Source organism: Phocoena phocoena, chromosome 19, assembly GCF_963924675.1.
Source record: "Phocoena phocoena chromosome 19, mPhoPho1.1, whole genome shotgun sequence".
NCBI classification, from domain to species: domain Eukaryota; kingdom Metazoa; phylum Chordata; class Mammalia; order Artiodactyla; family Phocoenidae; genus Phocoena; species Phocoena phocoena.
Window position 1 is genome coordinate 15,098,287 of NC_089237.1, and position 22,827 is coordinate 15,121,113.

A 22,827-nucleotide genomic window follows, 5' to 3' on the forward strand; every position below is an offset into this window, starting at 1 on the left:
TCTCACAAACATACTACTAAACAAAAGAAGACAGACTCAAAGAAGTACATACTAAATGACTTCGTTTATATAAAGTTTGAAAACTGGTAAAAGAAATCATTGATAATGCAGTCGGAACAGCGGTCAAGCTTAGAGGGAATGGATTATGATGCAGAGGAAACATGAGGAAAGGTTCTGAGGTGCCAGTAATGTTCTATGTCTTGATTTAGGTAGTGGTTATACAAGTGTGTTCACTTCTGAAAATTTCACAGAGCTGTATAATTATTATTTGTATACCTTTCTGTAATTATGTTATATTTTAATTTTCAAAACTTACAGAAAATGTATTAAGGACATAGGACACTGGGTTTGAGAATGAAACAATATTCACAATACTTTTTTTTCCTCCAAGAAAGGAGTCTACAGCTATGAAAAACTAATGCTATATATCATTAAAAATTGAGTGTAAAATAAAAAATTATCTGACCACTCCCCTCTTACATCGGTTAACTTAATGTGGAGCAATGACCTAAGGATAGAGAGAAGCCAGTATATATACAAGAAGTATTTTGTAAATTAAAGGAAGTAGTAGAGAGCACAGAGAAAGAAACAATTAAACTTGTTCTGGAAAGATGGAGGAAGAAAAGGAGGAAAGAAGGTTTTTTGCAGGAAGCCATACTTGTTTGATTTTTTAACAGTAGAGTTATTAAGGAAAAAGAGCAGGGGGAGGAGCAATTTTCAGATTCAAGTTCTGTAAGACTTACCAGTTCAACACAAATACAGAATTCTGAAATCAAAACTGAGTAATATAACATATTTAGTATTGTTTTAAAAGAGTGTTTTAAGTTTATTTCTGGAATAATAATATTGATAGTTGTACTAGTAGTAATAATAACTTATTGAGGCATTACTGTCTGGTACTTTTCTAAGTGCTTTACATGTATTAAATCATTCAATCTTCACAACACCTTCCTTATCGTACAGATACTAAAAGTGAGGCACACACAGATCAAGCTTTTGCTCACCCACAGTTACACAGTTAGGCAAGTGACAGAGTCAATGTTGAAGTCCAGGCTGCCTGGCTGCTGGACTCATTATTTTGCCAGGAAATATGTGATTATTAAGTACAAACTGTTTAAATGGTTATTTTATTTATTAATGGGATCCAGCAGAATAACCTCCATGGACAATACAAGAAAGCATGAATTAATTCAATAAATACTTACTAAGTACTTTCTGTGTGTCCAGCACTGTGTGAGGTATTAGATCACATTTGTGAACAATGGGCACAGTCCCTGTCCTTAAGGAGCTTATAGTCTCATGGGGAAAAATGGAAAATAGATAATTTGAATCATAGCAAATTAAACTCTGAGAAATATAATGCAGGCAAGAAATAGGATGCTGTAAAAAAGCAAATGCTGAATATTTCAGAATATTTTGGTGTTTTGATGACATCAATTTTCTTTTCAGAGATGGTTTATACTTTACAACATTTGCAAAAAGTATTTTTTACTCTAAGTAGCCAAACTGCAGAAGGATTAAACAATGATTAAAACTGTGCCAAGAAATGAATTCATTTCTTGGATACAATTAGCTAATGTATCCAAATCCCTAATCTGTATTCCTAACATGGCAGGCTATACATAGAACAGTTCCACAGACTCTTAATTCTCAGCATTCTCTTAGTATTTTCTCATCGGGCTGTTTACATTTTCCTTTATGATCTGTTAATTATAAACTGCTTGTTCTCATCTATTTCAAGACTCAGAACTTTGTACTACATTTAATCAAATAAAGAAACCCATGCTTTCTCTCCAACAGAGTTACAAAACCTGTGATTAGTTTGGCCCAACTGCCAAAGCAAACCTGGTTGTATTTTCATTTCTTAGTTCTTAAATGGCAACCTAAATTTTTCCTTTTCTGATGAACATTGGAAATGGGTGACCAACAAAAGCAGTGCTTCTGCAGTTTGCCGCAGGAAGTGCTAAAGTGGAGCTCTACCACATCCTCCCCACACTGAGCTCCTGATTGTGAGAGTCACTGCCAGTGATCCAGTGATCAAGAATCAAAGCAACACCACTAGCCCATCTCTACTCATAGAGGCTGACCTGAAAGCATATCCCTACACTTCTTAGTTCCCTTGGGCATAACTGAAGAAGAGGGGGAGAAAATACATGAAATGATTGTTGATACTGTGGGGTGGTATGTATATGGGAGGTTCTTTGGGTAGGTTTAAAACTTTACACAATGAAAGATGTTTTTGGCTTGGCCATGTGACTTTATTTGGACCTTGGAATGTTATGAGCAGAGGCTTGAAATGTACCTGAGCAGTCGGGCTTGTGTTCTTGTGCTCTGGTGATCCGCCAGGAGAAAGAGCTTCTCTCCAGTGGATGCCCCTTCATCCTGGGCCCCAAAATGAACACCCACAGGCCTGAGCCCAACTTGAACCCCAGAGCTGCTCAGCCAACCTGCAGCCTGAGACAGAGCCATCCCAACCCACACTTGCAAATCCATGACTAAAAAAACTGTTTATTTTTTGGTTGCTCTAAATTTTAGGGTGGTTTGTTACACAGCATTATTATGAGCATTTACTTTTTAGGTACTTAATTTGATTCAAATGCAACCATAACTTATTAGTAGACCAAAATGAAACCCTGGTGATTTCTCTTACCATGTATTTTCTGTTCAGTATAACCATTCTCTCATTCTCAACCACTCACCTTCATACCCACTCACTTCTAGCTGTCATCTTATTCCAGGATTCTATTCTATTTCTTACTCACCTATTGATCTTGTCTTTTTAAAGATGTAATTTACATACAATAAATTATATTCCAATAAAGTGTGCAATTCAATGAATTTTGACAGATATATACATCTGTGAAACTACCACCAAAATTGAGATACAGAACATTTCTATCATCCCCAGAAGTTTCCTTAGGTCCCTTTGAAGTCAAACCCTCTCTCAAACCCTAGCCACAGGCAACCACGTTTTCTATTATCAGAAACAGAAACCACTGCTTTCTGTTATCTTAGTTTATATCTTCTATAATTTTATATAACTGGAATTAAATAGTGTATTTTCTCTTTTGTCTGGCTTCTTTGGTTCGGTTTTTGAAATCTATTCATGTTTCAACAGTTTGTTTCTTTTTATAGCTGAGTAGTATTCCTTCGTATGGCTATACCACCTTTCTTTTCTTCCTGCTGATGAACACTGGGTTGTTTCATATACAATAGTTTTTTGGCTTTTTTATATGAAGAAACTACGAATATTCTTATAAAAGTCTTTGCGTGGATATATATTTAACTTCTCTTGGACAAATACAAAGTTGTGTAATGGCTGGGTTATAAAGTTTAAACATTTAACTTTGTAAGAAATTGCCGGTTTCCAAAGAGATTGTTCAGTTTACACTCTCAAGTAGTGTGTAAGAGTTCTAGTTGCTCCATATCCTCGCTAACGCTTCGTATTGTGAGCCATTTTGATTTTAGCCATACCAATGGGTGCACAGAGGTATCTCATGGTTTCACTTTGCATTTCTCTGATGACTAAAGATATTGAACACCTCTTCATGTATTTACTGGCCATTCTTATATCTTCATTTGTGAATGTTTCTCCAAATCTTCTGTACTTTAAAAAATTAGGTTCTCTTCTTAATATTTGTAAGAGTTCTTTATATTGGATACAAATCTGTCAGACATATGTATGCTAATATTTTTCCTGTTCTATGGCTTGCCTTTTCCTTTTCTCAAAAGTCTCTTTTGAAGAACAAAAGTTTTAAATTTAGATAAAGCCCAACTTTTAAATTTTTTCTTTTATAGCTCACACTTCTTTTGTCCTATCCAAGAAAACTTTGCCTACCTTAAAATTGCAAAGATTTGCTCCTAGCTCTTACATTTAGGTCTATGGTACTTTAAGTTAACTTTTGTGCACGGTATGATGTAAGGATTGATGTTCACTTCTCCACTGAATTTCCCTGACACCTTTATTGAAGAATAATGGAAGTCCTTTAACTTTGCTGTTCTTTTGAAAAAGCACTGGGGCCACTCTAGGTCATTTGCATTCCTATAAAAATTTTAAAATCATGTAAATTTCTAAATTTATAATCATGTAAATCTTATAAATTTCTACAAACATGTTTTTTCTCGGGATTGTAGTAAATCAAAATTGCTACTTTAGCAATACTGAATCTTCTAATCCATAAATGATATCTTCAGTTATTTGGATCTTTATCTCAGCACTGTTTTATTTATAATTTTTAGTGTACATGTTTTGTTAAATTTATCCCTAAATTTCATGATTTTGGATGTTATTGTAAACGATGTTTTTAGATTTAATTTTCCAATTGTTCTTTGCTAGAATATAGAAACACTCCTGATTTTTATATACTGACCTCACTGTCCTTCTTTTATACTTACATAAATGCATTTATATAAATGTTATTGGAAATGTATCTTGCAAGTATTAGTCTGTGTTTGTGTATTGCTCTGCTAGTATATAAACATATTTATATAATATAAAGGTAGTTAGAGTTGGGGTGGGAATCTCCATGTCCACATAGAACACTGACATATCGAGGCAGTTTATCAGAGGCTTGCTTTACACCGAATTTGGGAGAAACAATGATGAGACACTCGGGTATTACCTAGTTCTGGCATTAGGATTCTTAAACAGGAAAGGCAGATAGTCACAGACTATATTCTAAATTCCTCGGGCAAGTCCATAAATACTGACATATATGGAAACTTTTTTTAGTGTTCCTAGGGGAAACAATTTGGGGTGGAAGACGAGATGCCACTTCCAATACCTTTGAACTTAACTGCAGGAACCTGGTTCTGAGTTCTTCCAGCTGGGGATAAAGGTAAGGGGAATGGAGGTGGTGTAAGGGTGTAAGAAAATGAGGCTAATAAAAGAGCTGTAAAACTAGGGGTACTGTACAGAACCGAAAGAGTAAGTTAATTCTAATTTAGAAGTCTGACAAGAGCTGTAATACTGGTATACTAAAAAAGCGCTACCTCACACAGCATAGCTTCAGTGCCATGAGATGACTAAATCAAAATCAGTTAATGTGGAAAGTGATACACCACCAAGGCATTAATAGATTCCAAAGTCATGTCAAGATCTGCCTTTGTCACTGGGAATGATGTTATGTGAAAAAAAGGTATGGAAATAAATGAAGACCACCCAAATAAGAACAAGAAAAGGCTATTTATTCAGAGCTTGCTATAGCAAGGGAATCAGCTACTATCACTTGCACCTGGAGGAGACTTAAAGGCAGGCAGAGGAGTTGAAAAGCTTTATAGTGGGAAAAAAAGGAGAGGCTTCAGGTTATGCCCGGATCCGAGGCACCTGGCACAGAAGAGCTGAAGGTGGGCTAACTAGAAGCATCCTACATGACTGGCTAGGTGTGTGTATTTAGCCTTCTCTGGTTACTCCTAAGTTGGAAGTGAGGGCAAATACTAGGGAAGCTGTCAGTTAAAATTCAAGCCCTGGTCATTTAGTTCCAATAGTTACAGGAGTTACTTTTGGCTTCCTGGACTGGTTATTAGAGATAGTAGTCTTACTTCCTACAAGTCTGACTTGTAGATAGTAAGTTGGGTTCCTAGGCTATCTGCTGCAAATTGGGTGTCAGAACTCTATTTTTATACATGGTCTGGTCATTGTTATATACATTCAGTTTCTCAAAGGATAGTGTTAAGCTTATTCATGTATTTATTTTCTTTTTCCTGACCTTTGAGGATAAATGTGTCACATTTGGCTGGCAGATATTTTCCTGAAATCCTCATTCCTTTTTTTATACTCATTGATTATGTTCTCTAATTACATTTATTACAATTCACTCGTAGCTGACTGATCTCAGTTGGCTGCCATGGCCGAATTCTTATCTAGTGAAGCTTTAAGCCCCTTCCCATATGCCAGTCACATTGGCCTTGTAGGTAGACTTCTATCAATGGAAGGAGAGAGTTTAGGAATTTAAAGCAAATGAGATACCACAAATAAAAAAACCACTGAAAGAAATACTACCTCCCCTTTCTCAACGCCATAGTGAAATTACATTATAAGCACAGATTAAGAAATCATGGTTCCAGTTGTTCACACAGGCCCCTCTGTAGTAAATTAGAAAAAGACATATTCCTAAGTAGAGAGAAACCATGTAATTTACACATATTTATAACATACTAAATTTTTTTTCATTTTGCCTTCCTCTGACTTTTTAGGTTCATTTCATTCATTCAACACACACTGAATGAACACCTACTATGTGTTAGTCAGTCACTGCACTAGGCACTGTGGATACAGTGGTAAGCATAAAGGAGAAAATGTGTAAATTGTCCAGATGAGTGTTTTTGGTCATTTTAGTGTGTTTTTTTTTCCTTCTTTTCTTCTTGTTTGAATATTTACGAAGAAATGATTTAGGGATAACTGTTATTCAAAAGCTTTCATTAGAGAAATGCTGTGATGATTCACTTATAGTTTAATTCTTTCTTCTCTCTAAGGCAGAGAGCATATAATCTGGGTCATTATAAAAAATGTCACTTGATTAGGGACCAGATAAGGCATTTGTTGTACTAGAGAATTCATTGCATAGAATAAATTTTAACTAAGAAAATAAGCATCATTGCTCTGGTAAGGTACCAGAAAATAGCATCCATATTTTATGCCCTTGACTGTAATGGAAGTTTTACTTGTATACAAATGAATTCTAACCAGAGTTCTTTCACTTTAAGACTTATAAACAGGGCTTCCCTGGAGGCGCAGTGGTTGAGAGTCCGCCTGCCGATGCAGCGGACACGGGTTTGTGCCCCGGTCTGGGAAGATCCCACATGCCGCAGAGCGGCTAGGCCTGTGAGCCATGGCCGCTGAGCCCGCGCATCTGGAGCCTGTGCCCCGCAACAGGAGAGGCCACAACAGTGAGAGGCCCGCATACCGCAAAAAAAAACAACAACTTATAAACAGAAAAATTATTTATATGAAACAAATACCTTTACATTTTAAGGGTAGCATTCTGTTCTATAGTATCAAAGATGATTTACACAGATTAACAGAAAATTGAGTCTTTAATATATGCACTAGGAATTTTGTGGTAAATACAAAAAATATATTACATGGCTTTTGATATTCAATGTTTTAATGAAACATTAACCAGCAGATTAGAACATCCCTTCTAAAATTGGTTTGCAACAGAGCCAAGCAATAGAAAGCCAGACTGTAGTAAGCTTGTGTCTCATGATCCTCTTCAAACACTAAAGAAACTCTCCAATCATTTTGCATGATGACTCCTATTCCCTATTTAAAATTTTTTTTCTGGCAGCAATATAAACATCAGCTTCATCCACTCACAATTATAATTTAACTATTACGGCTATTGTAGAAGGTAAGATGAAAGCTGAAAACATAATTATGTTTAACTTACCTCAGTAATCTATGAAATACATTTGGGATTTGTGACTGGATGAAACAGACATTTTCCTCCCCAATCTAATAGTAATAGGTCAAATAATACCAGAAAGACATCAGGCACAGAAAGGCAAGTTTTTCAACAATTCAGTATCATGGGTAATATCATAATCACACTTGGCAAAACTTGCCAAAATTTTGATGCAAAATACTAATTTCTTTGAGATTAAGTTCCAAGTCCAAACAGGAGACAAATTGCTCAAAGAGATGGACCATGAACCAACTCTGAGAACCTGTTTCAGGGCTTCCCTGGTGGCACAGTGGTTAAGAATCCACATGCCAATGTAGGGGACATGGATTCGAGCCCTGGTCCGGGAAGATCCCGCATGCTGTGGAGCAACTAAACCCATGAGCCACAACTACTGAGCCTGAGCTCTAGAGTCCATGAGCCACAACTACTGAGCCCACGTGCCACAACTGCTGAAGCCCACGTGCCTAGAGCCCGTGCTCCGCAACAAGAGAAGCCACTGCAATGAGAAGCCCGCGCATTGCAATGAAGAGTAGCCCCTGCTCGCAGCAACTAGAGAAAGCCCATGTGCAGCAATGAAGACTCAACGCAGCCAAACATAAATAAATTAATTAAAATAAATAATTTTTTAAAGGCCTGTTTGAAAAGAGAAGTTCTTTATATTGATATTTAATCAACCGGCTAATACTATCAGTTCAATTTCTTAGTAGATAGCTCCCAGAATTTATGGGGACTGGTTTGTCCAAAGAGGTAGTGTTCTAAGACTGTTTTAGCATACAGTCTGTTCCCATGTAGCTTCATGGGGAGCACAGAACAGAAAAATAAAAATGTATACATACCTTCAGATGTATACATGATCTACAAATACAAATGCTAGAATTTTTTCCCCCAAAGGAAATAATGATGATAGGGACCTTTTAGTAATTGGAAACCTTCCAGCTGATGACAATTATTAAAAACTGGACAAAATATATTTTAAAAATCTTTTGGAAAGCATTAAAGATCCAACAAGATGGTGCTAAGTCATCATTATAAGAACAGGGAGAAGACGGAAATCAGAAATGGAGATCTTGCCCAGCACGGAGAGCCACTTTAGCACTGGGGGCATTTCTTAACAGGGAAGAAATGACTGAGCAGCTGAGCTGTGTGTTTAACTGTCTCACAAGGTCAGGGGAACAAAAACGGAGTCTAGGATCTTCCAGGAGTGGGAGATCTAGTAGAACACCCCATACTTTAGGCTGAGACCCTTAAGAGCTACAACCTATGGGTAAAGATGAACCAGAAGTAAACTAGGTCCTGCAGTACTGATTTGTGTCATTTCATTGGCTTGGAAAACTTCACACCCTGAACTTGGATTGAACTGGTCACAGGTGGCAGAAGCAAATGAAAACCCTCTCTGGAAAAAAAAGAAATCATCCTACTTTCAGATTATTTCTACACATATTTTCAAATATTAAATCCAGCACACAAAAATAATTAGGGGTATGAAAAGGCAAGAGAATTAGCAGAATAATAGGCAAAAGAAATAACGGTAAAGGTCATAGGGTTAGAGTAGTACAGTCAATCTTTTAAGATTATTCTTAATATAAGATTGTAAAAATGTGGTAGAAAAGAGCTAGAGTCTGTGGGAAGATGAGTGGTGGAGATGGAGGAAGGAGAGAGCAGTGGGAGAGTTACAAGAATAAGAGTCATTTGATGAACACTGTGTTAGAAAAGGTGAATATTTCCCTAACACCACCAGAGGTTATTGGTTGAGGAAATTCTCCTTTAGTTCTTCTCTTTTTTAAGTAACATTACATTTCAATTGTTTAATCATGCATAATGCTTCCTCCTAGCAGAGCTACACCATAGTAGCTAATAACAAATGATATTCTAAATAGTAGCTTATGTCAGCTAATGAATGATCTAAATCAAGAACTCTTGATGTGAGATCCTATGATACACTTTTGAAAGTCTATGAATCTCCTGAAATTGCATGTTTTAATAGGGAGAGAGTAAGGGAAATTTTCATTCTTTCATCTTCCAGTTCTTCTTTGCCACCTTCTAAAAAAAGTAACGACTTCCTGTAACCCACAGCAGAGGCTGCAAACTCAAATACCTTCAGGATATAAGAAGTTTTAATATATCTGGCATGGCTAGGGGTGATGGTAGCAGGAATGATAAAGTGTATGTTGAGCTGCAGAATATACAGCCAGGCTGAAGGCACTCTATTTCTTTTCAATGTGCTCGCTAAACAGTTTTTGAATACCTTATCTCAAAAAATGTGACTACTGTTTTAAAATTAAATATAAGTTGGAGGTTAAGATGGTGGTCTCGGTCTAAGATGTTTTCCATAGTTCTAAGTGAGAGCCACCTCTCAATATGGAGGCTCAGGTGGGCAGAAAAAAGGGAAGAATGGTCCCTGGATGTAGACGGGAAAACTAGATCCATGTCAGGGTACCAGTGACACAGGTCACTGTCAATCCTCAACTGAGGGAAAAAAAGTGCCTTAGTTGGGGCAGGTGCAGAGAAATCTAAGGAACCTTTAATCACAGGACCCCATCTCCTTAAAACAGAAGTGTATGAATTTCTCCTACTTACCCTTCCTTTCCCCTACTTCCTTCCTAAATAACTGCCTTCTTTAAATTAACTCACCTAGAGCCTAAGTTAAAGAACCAACTTCTATGGAATCTCTACAGTTGCATTATTTAGATACCTAGCTTTAGGGTATGGAATGAAAGTTAGCAATAACGTAACTTCCTTAGAAGACTCTAGTCTGATTCTTATTAATTTTGGTTTGCTTAGACTAGTTTTCAGATAAAACTATTACACAGGGCAAACAAACCTAAATGTTTTATTAATTTCTTCAAAACTCAGACAATATGCAAAATTTTGCACGTGGGTGCAATTTTCTGGAGAGGCTGTCCATAAACTTCATCAGTGATCCATATATATATAAAATGATAGTGTTGTACACAATGAACTTACCCAATGTTATATGTCAGTTATATCTCAATAAAGCTGGAAAAGGAAAAAAATGCTCCCTAAAAAGTAAATTTATCTCCTAATAACCTTATACTTTTTTTTTTAATTAACTAATTTATTTATGGCTGTGTTGGGTCTTCACTGCTGTGTGCGGGCTTTCTCTAGATGCGGTGAGCAGGTGCTACTCTTCGTCGTGGTGCGCAGGCTTCTCATTGCGGTGGCTTCTCTTTGTTGCAGAGCATGGGCTCTAGGTGCACAGGCTTCAGTAGTTGTGGCATATGGGCTTAGTAGTTGTGGCTCGCAGGCTCTAGAGCGCAGGCTCAGTAGTTGTGGCACGCGGGCTTAGTTGCTCCACGGCATGTGGGATCTTCCCGGACCAGGGCTCGAACCTGTGTCCGCTGCATTGGCAGGTGGATTCTTAACCACTGCGCCACCAGGGAAGCCCCTATACTTTTTATTAATAACTTAGACATACACAAATAAATGGGGGAAAAAAGTCCTACACACACACACACACACACACACACAGACTGTGGTTCTCCCTTGTGCTATTTAGGAATAAAATTTTTATAAGATTAGGGACTCTTTGCATTTTAAAAAATTCATTACTTTAGCACTTAGCTAAGAGAACAGGCTTTTAAATGCTTATAATCTTCCATTACAACATCCCACTATTCTGATTCTCTCCCATTGGAAGTGGGAATCACTGTAGAGGCAGGACACCTAGAGATAGAAAGTACTCATTGCTTGGCAAAACTTACACTAGCTTCCTTGCCTACATAATTGCCCCCAATGTACAAGAAGTACTACGTGCACGTCAATGTATGATGAGGACTATTTGGCTGAAATGAAAAGCAGTATATGACAAGCTCAAGAACCTTAAACGCTTCACTGAAATCTGTAAGACTGACGTTTATCATTGAATGTTCCTTTGGATTTTAAACTGAGGTTTCTAACAACTGCTTTGAACAGACATATGTTTGAGATACAAAATATGGTAAAAATGTGTTACTTGTGTAATACAGTATTTCCATATTATTCCCCTACTGACCTGGATTTCCTTACCCATCGTACAATGTATGTGGAAAGCAAGGCATTTATATATTGCTCACAGTAAGGAAAGTATTATCCTCAAAAGTCACCTTTGTCTAAATGGCAAATGTATTCTCTGTTGGCTTCCAAATCTGGAATTTATTCTAGAACCTGCACGTTAAAATAACATGATGTAGTTACCCAGACTTAAAGAGAAAAACACCATTCTAGGAACAAGTATTTCACTGGACCATAACAGTATAGGTTAGGCAAGAAGAAAGAACTACAGACAGTTATTAGAAGGGCAGCAGGGGAATTCTGAATATAAAAGGGTAGGATACCAGGAATACTATGGAACTCTTCTATTGGAAGACAAGGATGAGAAGGATTCATGCTTCCAGAACACAGAAAGGTACATATCAAATACGTAGAAAAAGCAAGGAAAACTCATTGCTTCATTTAAACAACTTTCTTTAAAATTTCAATTTACTCCTTTGAGTGTGGGTTGGACCTGGTGACTTGCTTCTCATGAAAAGAATACAACAAGAAGTGACAGGATGTCACTTTTGAGACTAAGTTATAAAAAACTGTTACTCTCATATTGCTTGCACTCTCTGCCTCTTGCTTGCTTGCTCTCATGAAGCAAGTTGTCATGTGTGAGGTGCCCTGTGGAGAAGCCCACATGGTGAGGAACTGAGGGTGTCCTCTGGTAAAGGCCAGCAAGGAACTGAGGCCCTCAGTTCAACAGCCCATAGGAACTGAATCCTTCCAACAACCATGTGCATAAACCTGAAAGGGGAGCCTTTTCCAGTTGAGCCCTGAGATGACTACAGCCCAGGCTGTCATTTTTTTTTTTTTTTTTTTGCTGCTCCTTGCAGCTTGCAGGATCTTAGTTCCCTGACCAGGGATTGAACCTGGGCCCTTGGCAGTGAAAGTGCAGAGTCCTAACCACTGGACCGCCAGGAAACTCCCCAGGCTGCATCTTGATTGCAGCCTGTGAGAGACCTTGACCCACAGAATGCAGCTAAGTAGCATCTACATTCCTGACCCACAGAAACTGTCAGACAGTAAATGTTGCTGTTTTAAGCTACCAAGTTTTATGGTAATTGGTTATATAGCAATAGATAACCAATACAAGGACCTATATTCACAAGGGTACTCAATAATGATAAACAGAATATAACCAACACTTCCCATATCTTATATATATATATATTTTTTTTTTTTTTTTTTTTTTTTTTGGTGGCCACAAGGCTTGTGGGATCTTAGTTTCCCAACCAGGGATCGAACCCAGGCCCTTGGCAGTGAAAGCGCAGAGTTCTAACCACCGCACTGCCAGGGAATTCCCTAACTTTAAATGTTATAATGAATCACTCCCTAACACCATACACAAAAATAAGCTCAAAATGGATTAAAGACCTAAATGTAAGGCCAGAAACTATCAAACTCTTAGAGGAAAACATAGGCAGAACACTCTATGACATAAATCACAGCAAGATCCGTTCTGACCCACCTCCTAGAGTAATGGAAATAAAAACAAAAATAAACAAATGGGACCTAATGAAACTTAAAAGTTTTGCACAGCAAAGGAAACCATAAACAAGACCAAAAGACAACCCTCAGAATGGGAGAAAATATTTGCAAATGAAACAACTGACAAAGGATTAATCTCCAAAATTTACAAGCAGCTCATGCAGCTCAATAACAAAAAAACAAACAACCCAATCCAAAAATGGGCAGAAAACCCAAATAGACATTTCTCCAAAGAAGATATACAGACTGCCAACAAACACATGAAAGAATGCTCAACATCATTAATCATTAGAGAAATGCAAATCAAAACTACAATGAGATATCATCTCACACCAGTCAGAATGGCCATCATCAAAAAATCTAGAAACAATAAATGCTGGAGAGGGTGTGGAAAAAAGGGAACACTCTTGCACTGCTGGTGGGAATGTGAATTGGTTCAGCCACTATGGAGAACAGTATGGAGGTTCCTTAAAAAACTACAAATAGAACTACCATATGACCCAGCAATCCCACTACTGGGCATATACCCTGAGAAAACCATAATTCAAAAAGAGTCATGTACCAAAATGTTCATTGCAGCTCTATTTACAATAGCCCAGAGATGGAAACAACCTAAGTGCCCATCATTGGATGAATGGATAAAGAAGATGTGGCACATATATACAATGGAATATTACTCAGCCATAAAAAGAAATGAAATTGAGCTATTTGTAATGAAGTGGATAGACCTAGAGTCTGTCATAGAGAGTGAAGTAAGTCAGAAAGACAAAGACAAATACGTATGCTAACACATATATATGGAATTTAAGAAGAAAAAAATAATGTCATGAAGAACCTAGGGGTAAGACAGGAATAAAGACACAGACCTACTGGAGAACGGACTTGAGGATACGGGGAGGGGGAAGGGTGAAATGTGACAGGGCGAGAGAGAGTCATGGACATATACACACTAACAAACGTAAGGTAGATAGCTAGTGGGAAGCAGCCGCATGGCACAGGGATATCGGCTCGGTGCTCTGTGACCGCCTGGAGGGGTGGGATAGGGAGGGTGGGAGGGAGGGAGACGCAAGAGGGAGGAGATATGGGAACATGTATATGTATGACTGATTCACTTTGTTATAAAACAGAAACGAACACACCACTGTAAAGCAATTATACCCCAATAAAGATGTTTTAAAAAAATGTTATAATGAATAACTTCCAGATAAGGAAAAAACAAAATGACAAAGAGGATTTTAAGTGACTTAGAGATGAAGGATGGCAGTGGTGGTATCAGATACAAAATTCATAAATCTCTAGCTTCTTAGATATCAAAACACAAGTCAAGGGGCTTCCCTGGTGGTGCAGTGGTTGAGAGTCCGCCTGCCGATGCAGGGGACATGGGTTCGTGCCCCGGTCCGGGAAGATCCCACATGCCGCGGAGCGGCTGGACCCGTGAGCCGTGGCCGCTGAGCCTGCGCATCCGGAGCCTGTGCTCCGCAACGGGAGAGGCCACAACAGTGAGAGGCCCGCCCACCGTAAAAACAAAACAAAACAAAACAAAAACAAAAACAAAAACACAAGTCAAGAATGGCTTTCTGTCTCTTCCTTGTTCCCACTGAATTTTTCATGAACATTGGGCTGCCGGAATGTATATACTGTTTAGGAAAAGAAAAACACAAAACTTTTTTTTTAGAAATAAATGTATAATAATATACAAATGTGAGAGATGTTGTTAGTCATAATAACTTATGTTCCAGACATTGTGCTAAGCACATTATGTGTATTATCTTATTTAATCATCACACCCTATGGGGTAGGGTTATTTTACAGATGAGGAATCAGAAAATCAGAAAGATTAAGTAATAAAAGTTATACAGCTAGCAAGTGGCATAATTAGAACTTAACCAAGCTCATTTGACCCCAGGGCTATTTACCATTATGAAAAGCTGCCTCCACTAAAAAAACAACCAAAACCCACAAAACTTAGTATCTATACATGGACTGCTTATGAAAACAGGCCAGTGACAACAGGTTATACGTGTAATTTTATCCTCTTTGCAAAGCGCTCATATAAAGGATATAACCTTACCCATAACATTCTTAGATAAAGCGTAGTAAAGGCTCTGAAACACTTTAAAAATTGTAGCTAAGAGTTATCTAGCACTAACTATGGACCACATAGTTGTCCTTATTATTTTACATATTTTATTACAACTTCATAGCATTCCTATGATACAGGTAATATTATAATCCCCATTTTACAGATAAGGAAAGTAATCATTCTTATGGTTAAGTAATTTGCCCAAGGTCATACAAGCACTAAGTGGTAGAGTCAGTATTTGAACACAGGCAGTCTGGCTCCAGGGTCTGTTGTCTAAACTAGTGCATTTTACTGCCTCAAAAAACCAAAAGTTAAAACTGTTTTCAGAGTTAATGAAAAAACTGTCCATTTGGATATCTAACTAAATTATGGATCTAAGCACCATACTCACAGCCCAAGTCTTTACAATTTGTGATGCAAAACACCTTGAAAAAAGTTAATCTAAAAAAGATGGTTAACCTTTTAAATAATGATAAAATATGAATCAATAAAACAACTGAAAATGTTCAAAGTGAAAAGTTCTATTCAACAAAGCACCTGTCCATGGAAAAGAACTTTCTAACATGTTAAGAACTTACTACTGGATAAGGGAGTGTGCAGGTGAAAAGCTATTTATTTTCATATTCTAGCTCTTTGGTGTGTTTATGTTCATAATCAGTTTTCAGGCAGTATCTCTCATACTTAAAATATACTGAAATTATTCCTGTTTATCTCTCTGCTTCCTATCTCTAGTTGCTATACTGACTTTCATACCCCGATTGGGGCAGCACTGAAGTTCATTTATACCCTTCATCCGATTTACAAGTCTGTCCACGATCCAACTTTTAGGTGCTTTTTGTTGTTGCTGTTCTAACAGTTGTACCATTAACAACCTTCATTTCATGTCAACCTTTATAACAGCATTTCTTTTTTCCTTTCTCTTGGGGGTGGGGGGAAGTATGTGTTACAGACCATTTTGAGAAGCCGTTATAGGAAGAAGTACCTATATGCATATAGAATGGTGTTTGTATGTAATTTTAAGGAGTTTAGAACCCGCCTCCCTAAAGCTCACCTGTTTTAATTCAGGTTAAAAATCTTGCTGTATACTTACTGTGTTTACAACATAGTAGACTTAAGGAATACAAATACAACATAACAGAAGACGTGAATTACAAGAAAAAGGCTTCTGGTATCCATATACCAATCAAAAATCAGAGGGTTTTATGTCTGAAGTATAAAATTCATAGCCAAAAGAAAAAAATAAAAGAAGCATGCCTAACTATTTAGGATAAAGATAACATTTGATAATGTTTTCAGGAATAACATGGAAGGAAGAAAATGAGAGAACAAATCGTCCTTTTCTTCTAAGTGGAATGACCATGACTATACAGGAGTTGGAAAAAGAGGATTTGAGGAACTACTCACTTTATGTAAAATATTTCATCTATCAACAGTGGTTTGTACTTGTGCTATAGAGTACCATGCTGATAAGAAATCCAAATGAAAAATCCTTTACAAATTCAAAAACTATATAAATATGAGTATGTACTTTCAAATAAGTATCATAAAACTCTCTTCCATTCTTGAGTTGCAAATACATCTTAATTTTGTTGTCACCTTAAATAACACTGTCCTTTGAAGGACAGTGCCATTTTAAAAGAGATTTAAAAGAATCTATTACAAAAAGATTAATCTCAAATTCCTCTGAAAGTATCTGCTGTGGATAAAAGCCTGTCTATTTTCAGAACACTGGTCTGGACTTTGGCCCTTAACCTTGCACATGTAGTCAAAAGTCCTATAAAACTGTCAACATGGCCTGCCATCTGCATCAAGGGTCATTTCTACACTTGAAATTATGTGTTATAACATGCAAACTAAAAACTTAAAAAACTAAGACATAAGGAATGTTGCTATCCTTTAGCAGCACCTGATTACTGAAAAATTTCAATACAAATTCATTGCAGAAATTTTAGAAAATGAAGAAAAGTATGATGATGATGATGAAGAACAATAACAGGAAGGGTGCTACATATCTCTTCTTGTTTGTTTTGCCTGAGCTAATCACTTGTCATATACATTATTTTACTTAATCTTAACAACTCTACGAGATAGATTTATTGTAAAAAATAAAAGAAGACCTATTTTTATCACAATCTTATAGACAAGGAATTTAAGACTATGAATGTTACATGTATTCACATAGCTAGTAGGCGACAGAGTCAGGAATTAAACTCAGATCTGATTTCAGAACCAGAGCTCTCATTCACTAACATATATTGCCCAATAAAGAAAAGTAAAATCATCTGTAATCCCACCAGCCAGATACAACCACTGCTAACGTGATCATTATCTCACCAATGCTACTTTCTCCTCTGACACCCAAACAATCCCAATTCTCTCCCTCTTCAGGCAACCGATGTTAGTTTGGGGTATTCTTCTGGACATTTTCCCCTTTGAATGTGTACTCATGTATCTATACAAATATATACTTAGTTTGTTAAATTATATAAGTAACATCGTGTTATATGTAACGTTGCTGTGATAGGAAATTGAGGCACAGAGACGTTACATGACATGCTTAAGATCACAGAACTAGTTAGGGGAAAATCATAATTGAAACACAATAAGACACATTTAATTAAAAATGACCCTAAACCTTTACACCTTGTTTTTCCTGATTGTTTAGAAAAACTTTAAAATCTTGTTTTATACACCTCAGGATCATCACTATAATAATAACAGAATTAGATAACATTTATAAGCATTTACTATAAAACAAGCATTGTGCTAAGTGCTCTAGATTTATTAATCTAAGGTTACCATTTCCATTTTTACAACTGAGGAAACAGGCTTAGACAGGTTAAGTGACTTGCCTAAAATCACATAGCTAATAACTAATGCTGTAGGTAGAAAAGTCAGAGTGTAGGGTGAGCATGTTCCTTTATTTTGGGAATTGTTTTATTGAAATCACTGATATCAGTTGGTTACCCTAAAAAGAGAATACAGCCCTGTCTCATATGAAAAAACTGAATTTTCTACTTTTTAATTTAAGGGTCAGTCAAGGGGTGCTTATAGAATTTACACAGCAATAGAATTAGGGACAATGTATTTCTGGACTATACTGTGTCCACTTCAAGAGTTCAACAATAAATCCTGCTTGTGACCTTCCACAAATCACTTAAATTCTCTAGGCCTTAATTTCCCCACTGTAAGACGATTATCAAACACAATTCACTTGACCTCGCCTACTCTGGTAGTTCAGTTATATAACATCATCAATCATCTCCATGGTTCAGCTGCAGAACCAAAACATACTGTTAACTTGTAACTTTTCCTCAGGTTTTCTGCATATAACAAATCTGATTTGAGGAAGAGTAAAACAAATTAAGTATTCTAGAATCTAATGCTATGTAGACTGAATCCTTCAGTTTATTAGACAAATATTCTGGATCAACAGCCATATCCCATTGCAGCTTTCCCTAAACTTTGCAGACCAAATATCAACAACTTGCTCTGGTTTGATCCACAGTTTCCTTTTTCTTGTAGGACAACACTGAAAACTAGTCATGGGTACACAGATACCATGTACAAAAAGACAGATCAGGAAAAATATATGTCAATTTCTCAGACACAAAAGCTTTATTCTTCCCACCTAAAATACAGGTACCAAAAGGTTTAAGTTAAGATAATAAGGAAACATCCCCAATTACTCCTCAGAAGTCAACAGCAGAATGAACCCTATAGGTTTGTAAGCAGCCTCCAGCAGCCCTGTAACCCAGTTGGTTCTCCAAGTGTGGCACCTCAACCAGCAGCTTCACCATTAACTGAGAATTTGTTAGAGAGGTGAATTCTCAACCCACCCAGGCTTACTGAGTCAGAAATTCTGGGGGTGGGTCTTGCAATCTGTATTTGAACAAGTCCTCCAGGTAATTCTTGAAGCATGCTAAAATTTGAGAACCATTGCTCATTTAACCTTTAGCTTAGGACTGTTGCCTCTGTCTGATATACTATTTTCCTAAATCTGCATGTGATAATGAATAAAGCAGGTGGACAGGAAGATATCAGATCACTAGCTTTAACTGCACTATTATGCATGAGTATACAATAAAATATGATCATTATTTGGTTAATATATCCTATGCAAGAGAAATTCAAAGAGGATGGATTATTTGTTTGCTTTATGAGTCTACTAAATTCATTTGTTTATTGTTAATTTTTGGTACTATGTAGAAGATAATAGCTTCAACCCTCAAGTCACTAATCTTATCTCAGTAGAAACTTATTTCCACAGAGCTTAATAACTTTACTATAAAAGAACAAATCATTAAAAAGTTTCTGTGCCTTAAATCTATTTCAGATAAGAAAAGGAGAGACTGCAGTGTATGGCAATTAACATTTTGGCAACATGTTTTAGTTTCTTCCCGGTTTTCTGAAAATCTTAACTGAGGTTTAGTTTGGTTCAATTCCAATTCAGCAAAGACTCCTGCTTGTGGAAAATATACGTAAGTAATAACACGGACAAGATTTTTCACAGTGATTCAGCATTGGCAATTTAACCAACATAAGCTACCTTGCTTCTTGACAATAACAAAAGCTAGATTAGATTAAGGATGTCAGATGGACAATCAGGAAGTGAAAGATTAGTCTCCCTACAATCATTCTGATTTGCAAATCTGGAAAAGAAAAGGCCCTTGATAGGGTTTCTCTTCCAAAACTCAATGCAGGAATAGAGAATTAGTGCATTTATTTATTTTACTTTATTACACTAAAATTTGCATAATGAAATGCAGAGCGTAATATTCCATTGACAGTACCTCAAAACATGAAAAAAAGTTTGTTCCTTTTAGAAATAGAAATAGAAAAGAAAATAGAAAGAAATAGAAAGAAATAGAAAAGCTATTCCTAACACATATCTGCGATTGATTTAAATTGAATAGTCATTTACAACAGTGGATGAAGCCCAAGTTTCTGCAACCTGCAAGTGAAATCCCCGAGGTCTTTCAATATTCAAAACTGATTCATAGCATCAAATGCCTCTGATTAGGTTTGGCTCAAGTTTTTGCCTACTGTCTTTTCTTAAAACATGTCTTATTTGGCTTCAGAGGTATAGTATCCTGCTATTTCAGATTACAGCTACTGATAACTTCCCTAGAACTAGAAATCACCTTATTCTGCTGATCTGTAATGCTGTAAATATGTAGTAGTTGCATCCACTGTGCAATTTTAATGAGCAGGAATTAACAAAAGACCTAAAACCAAGTCTTGTAAAGTTTTTTACTGAAGCTCTGATCTGTATACTCAACTAGAGCTGTGAACATTTCTGACACAGCTCTACAGACTCACTGTAGAGTGAGTGTAAAGGATGTTGCCAGGCAACTCGTCTAAGTTTGGAAGAATCTAAGCCTTGATAATGAGTCTGTCTCAGGTTTGCTCCCACACAAGAAGGGTTTTAGTGAACTCCCACATGTGCTTACAGGCCATTCATGAGAAGAGGTATTTCTAACAGTGAGCATCCAGGAGTCCAAATCAGGAACCTATAATGTTTCTTTTTTAATTCAAGTATAATGTTTCCAACATCACAACTATTTTCTGTAACTGTCCAGAAAACCAACAGGGATTAGGCAAAAAAGGTCACATGCAAAGGGCCAGTGTTGAATGAACATTTTTATTCACACTTGAACGTTCCTGATTGCACATGGCCAAAGCAAAATTTCAAGTATCTCAGATCACAAAAATCACCCTGAAAACGTATCTACTGAATTATTTTAATTCTTTTGAAAATTATCTTTGAAGCTGTTTTCAATACTTACATAATTATATCAATAATCAAAAAGGATGTTCAGTAAAAACAGTGCTCTAGTGAGGAGAATATGCAATCACAGTTGCAAAAGAGGTAGCAGCTATGTTTTTATGAATAATATACGTGCAAAACACTGCTCTGCTTGATGGGCCTGATCCAAACCTCCCTCTTTCAAAGCAGATACTTTGCATGCATGCTTACCAGGGCAGTATGCATCCACGTCCAGTTTCTGAGCTGAAGTGAGGGTTGGTGAGCCAAGCTCGGATTCTGGAATTCGTGGGCTCTCAACAAACTTTGCCTTCCTCAGAGGGGCTAAGGACAAAAAAGAGAGACAGAGAGAGAGAGCGAGAGAAAAAAAAAAAGAGAGAGGAAAATAGAAAGGAAGGAAGAAAGAAAAAGGAAAGAGAAACAGAGGGAAAGAGAAAGGAAAGAGAAACATAGAGGGGTCATGAGTAAGGGGAACAGCAGGCAACAGATGGAAGCACTTAAATGAACGACACACTCTGTCAGACTCAGATCAGGTTACCCTATTTTTTTTTGTGCCAGAAAAAAAAATTAACTGCATTCTACATAGAGGAGATGGGTCTTGTTAAAAAGTCACTGCAAACTGGAAAAGCTAAAATCTAATAATCGAAACTATGAGCATAAGTTGTAACTGTCTATCACCTTTAGCTATTTTCTCTCTCCTTATAAAGCAAGAGCTTTCTTATTTTGTCTTCCTTTGCCGTTAAATACAGGTATTGACTGAGTAAAGTATAGGACTAAGTTTTAAAATTTTGTTTATAATAATTGCAATCAAAAGTCTTCTTTATCTAGAAATAACTATTACATAATACTGGGTTGTGATAAATACCTTAAGTAAGATTAATCTATTGATATTTAGCTTAACAAGGAAATCAATTATCTAACCGCTCAGCTGTTAGGTAAGAAGTCAAAACTGCTAGTGGGGCTTCCCTGGTGGCGCAGTGGTTGGGAGTCCGCCTGCTGATGCAGGGGACACGGGTTTGTGCCCCGGTCCAGGAAGATCCCACATGCCGCGGAGCGGCTGGGCCTGTGAGCCATGGCCGCTGAGCCTGCACATCCAGAGCCTGTGCTCCGCAACGGGAGAGAGGCCACAACAATGAGAGGCCCGTGTACCGCAAAAAAAAAAAAAAAAAAAACTGCTAGTGGACTAAAATATTAACTAGGCCATGCCAGTTTACAACTGGATGCTAAAGATAAAGAGATGTGATTTAGTTACAAATATAATCATGAGGTCTATGGAACAGTAATATTGCATGCCATGGAAAACATTCATTCTTGTAAGAAATGAATGAATGAAAAAAGTATAATTCATGAATTGAAAGTTTTCATATTAAAAGCTCATATAAATTTTATGTAATGGTTTTAGGGGGAAAAGTTAAGGAACATTATTGATATACCTTTAAATAATCAGTTAAATATATTAAAAGTTATAATTATGAAGACTGCTTTGGTACTTTTAAACTGAGTTCTATTAAATAAACTGTAATAGGGTGAAAGTGATTAGCATAATACTGGTGCAAAAGTAACGGCTGAATCTGAAATTGACTTGTATGCATTACACATTATATCATAACTATAGGTGTCCCAGACATGTGAGTGCTTAAGATCACATTACTTTTTTCAAAAGTTTCTGCATGTTCTTCAAAATCCTCATCCATTACTGATTCACAGGGGGATTTTAAGTTATTCCTAAAAGACCCTGTAAAAAGTAATATAGAACTTTGTCATTACAATGACCAGAATTCTCCTCTATTTTCTTTGGAGAACAAAAATATAAAGTTTTTAAAAAATAGAAAATATTTTTGATATGTGCCAATACTCAAAACCTGCAGTCAACTAAACCACACTTTAAATCTTAAGGCATGTATGTATATTTTAAGTGTATGTTAAAAAAAACAAATTAAAGCCTTACTGTCTCCATGGCAACAAAGGCTAAGGGTGCTAACAGTATGGTTCTCTGCCAAAAGTAAGCTCTGGAATAGCAGAACTCTCACCTCTGATGACAGGTG

General features: G+C 36.8%; 1 protein-coding gene across 3 annotated transcripts in view; it reads right to left on the reverse strand.

Annotated features, from left to right (window-relative positions):
* TANC2 (tetratricopeptide repeat, ankyrin repeat and coiled-coil containing 2) overlaps positions 1-22,827 on the reverse strand; it is a 324,057-nt gene that overhangs the window by 162,786 nt on the left and 138,444 nt on the right. Inside the window, exon 4 of one of the 3 annotated variants that reach the window (XM_065896561.1) lies at positions 20,996-21,106. The exons of the other annotated variants lie outside the window; for them this stretch is intronic. Within the exon in view, the coding sequence (XP_065752633.1) occupies positions 20,996-21,106 (111 nt within the window). The remainder of the gene's footprint in view (positions 1-20,995; positions 21,107-22,827) is intronic. 3 annotated transcript variants of the gene reach the window in all.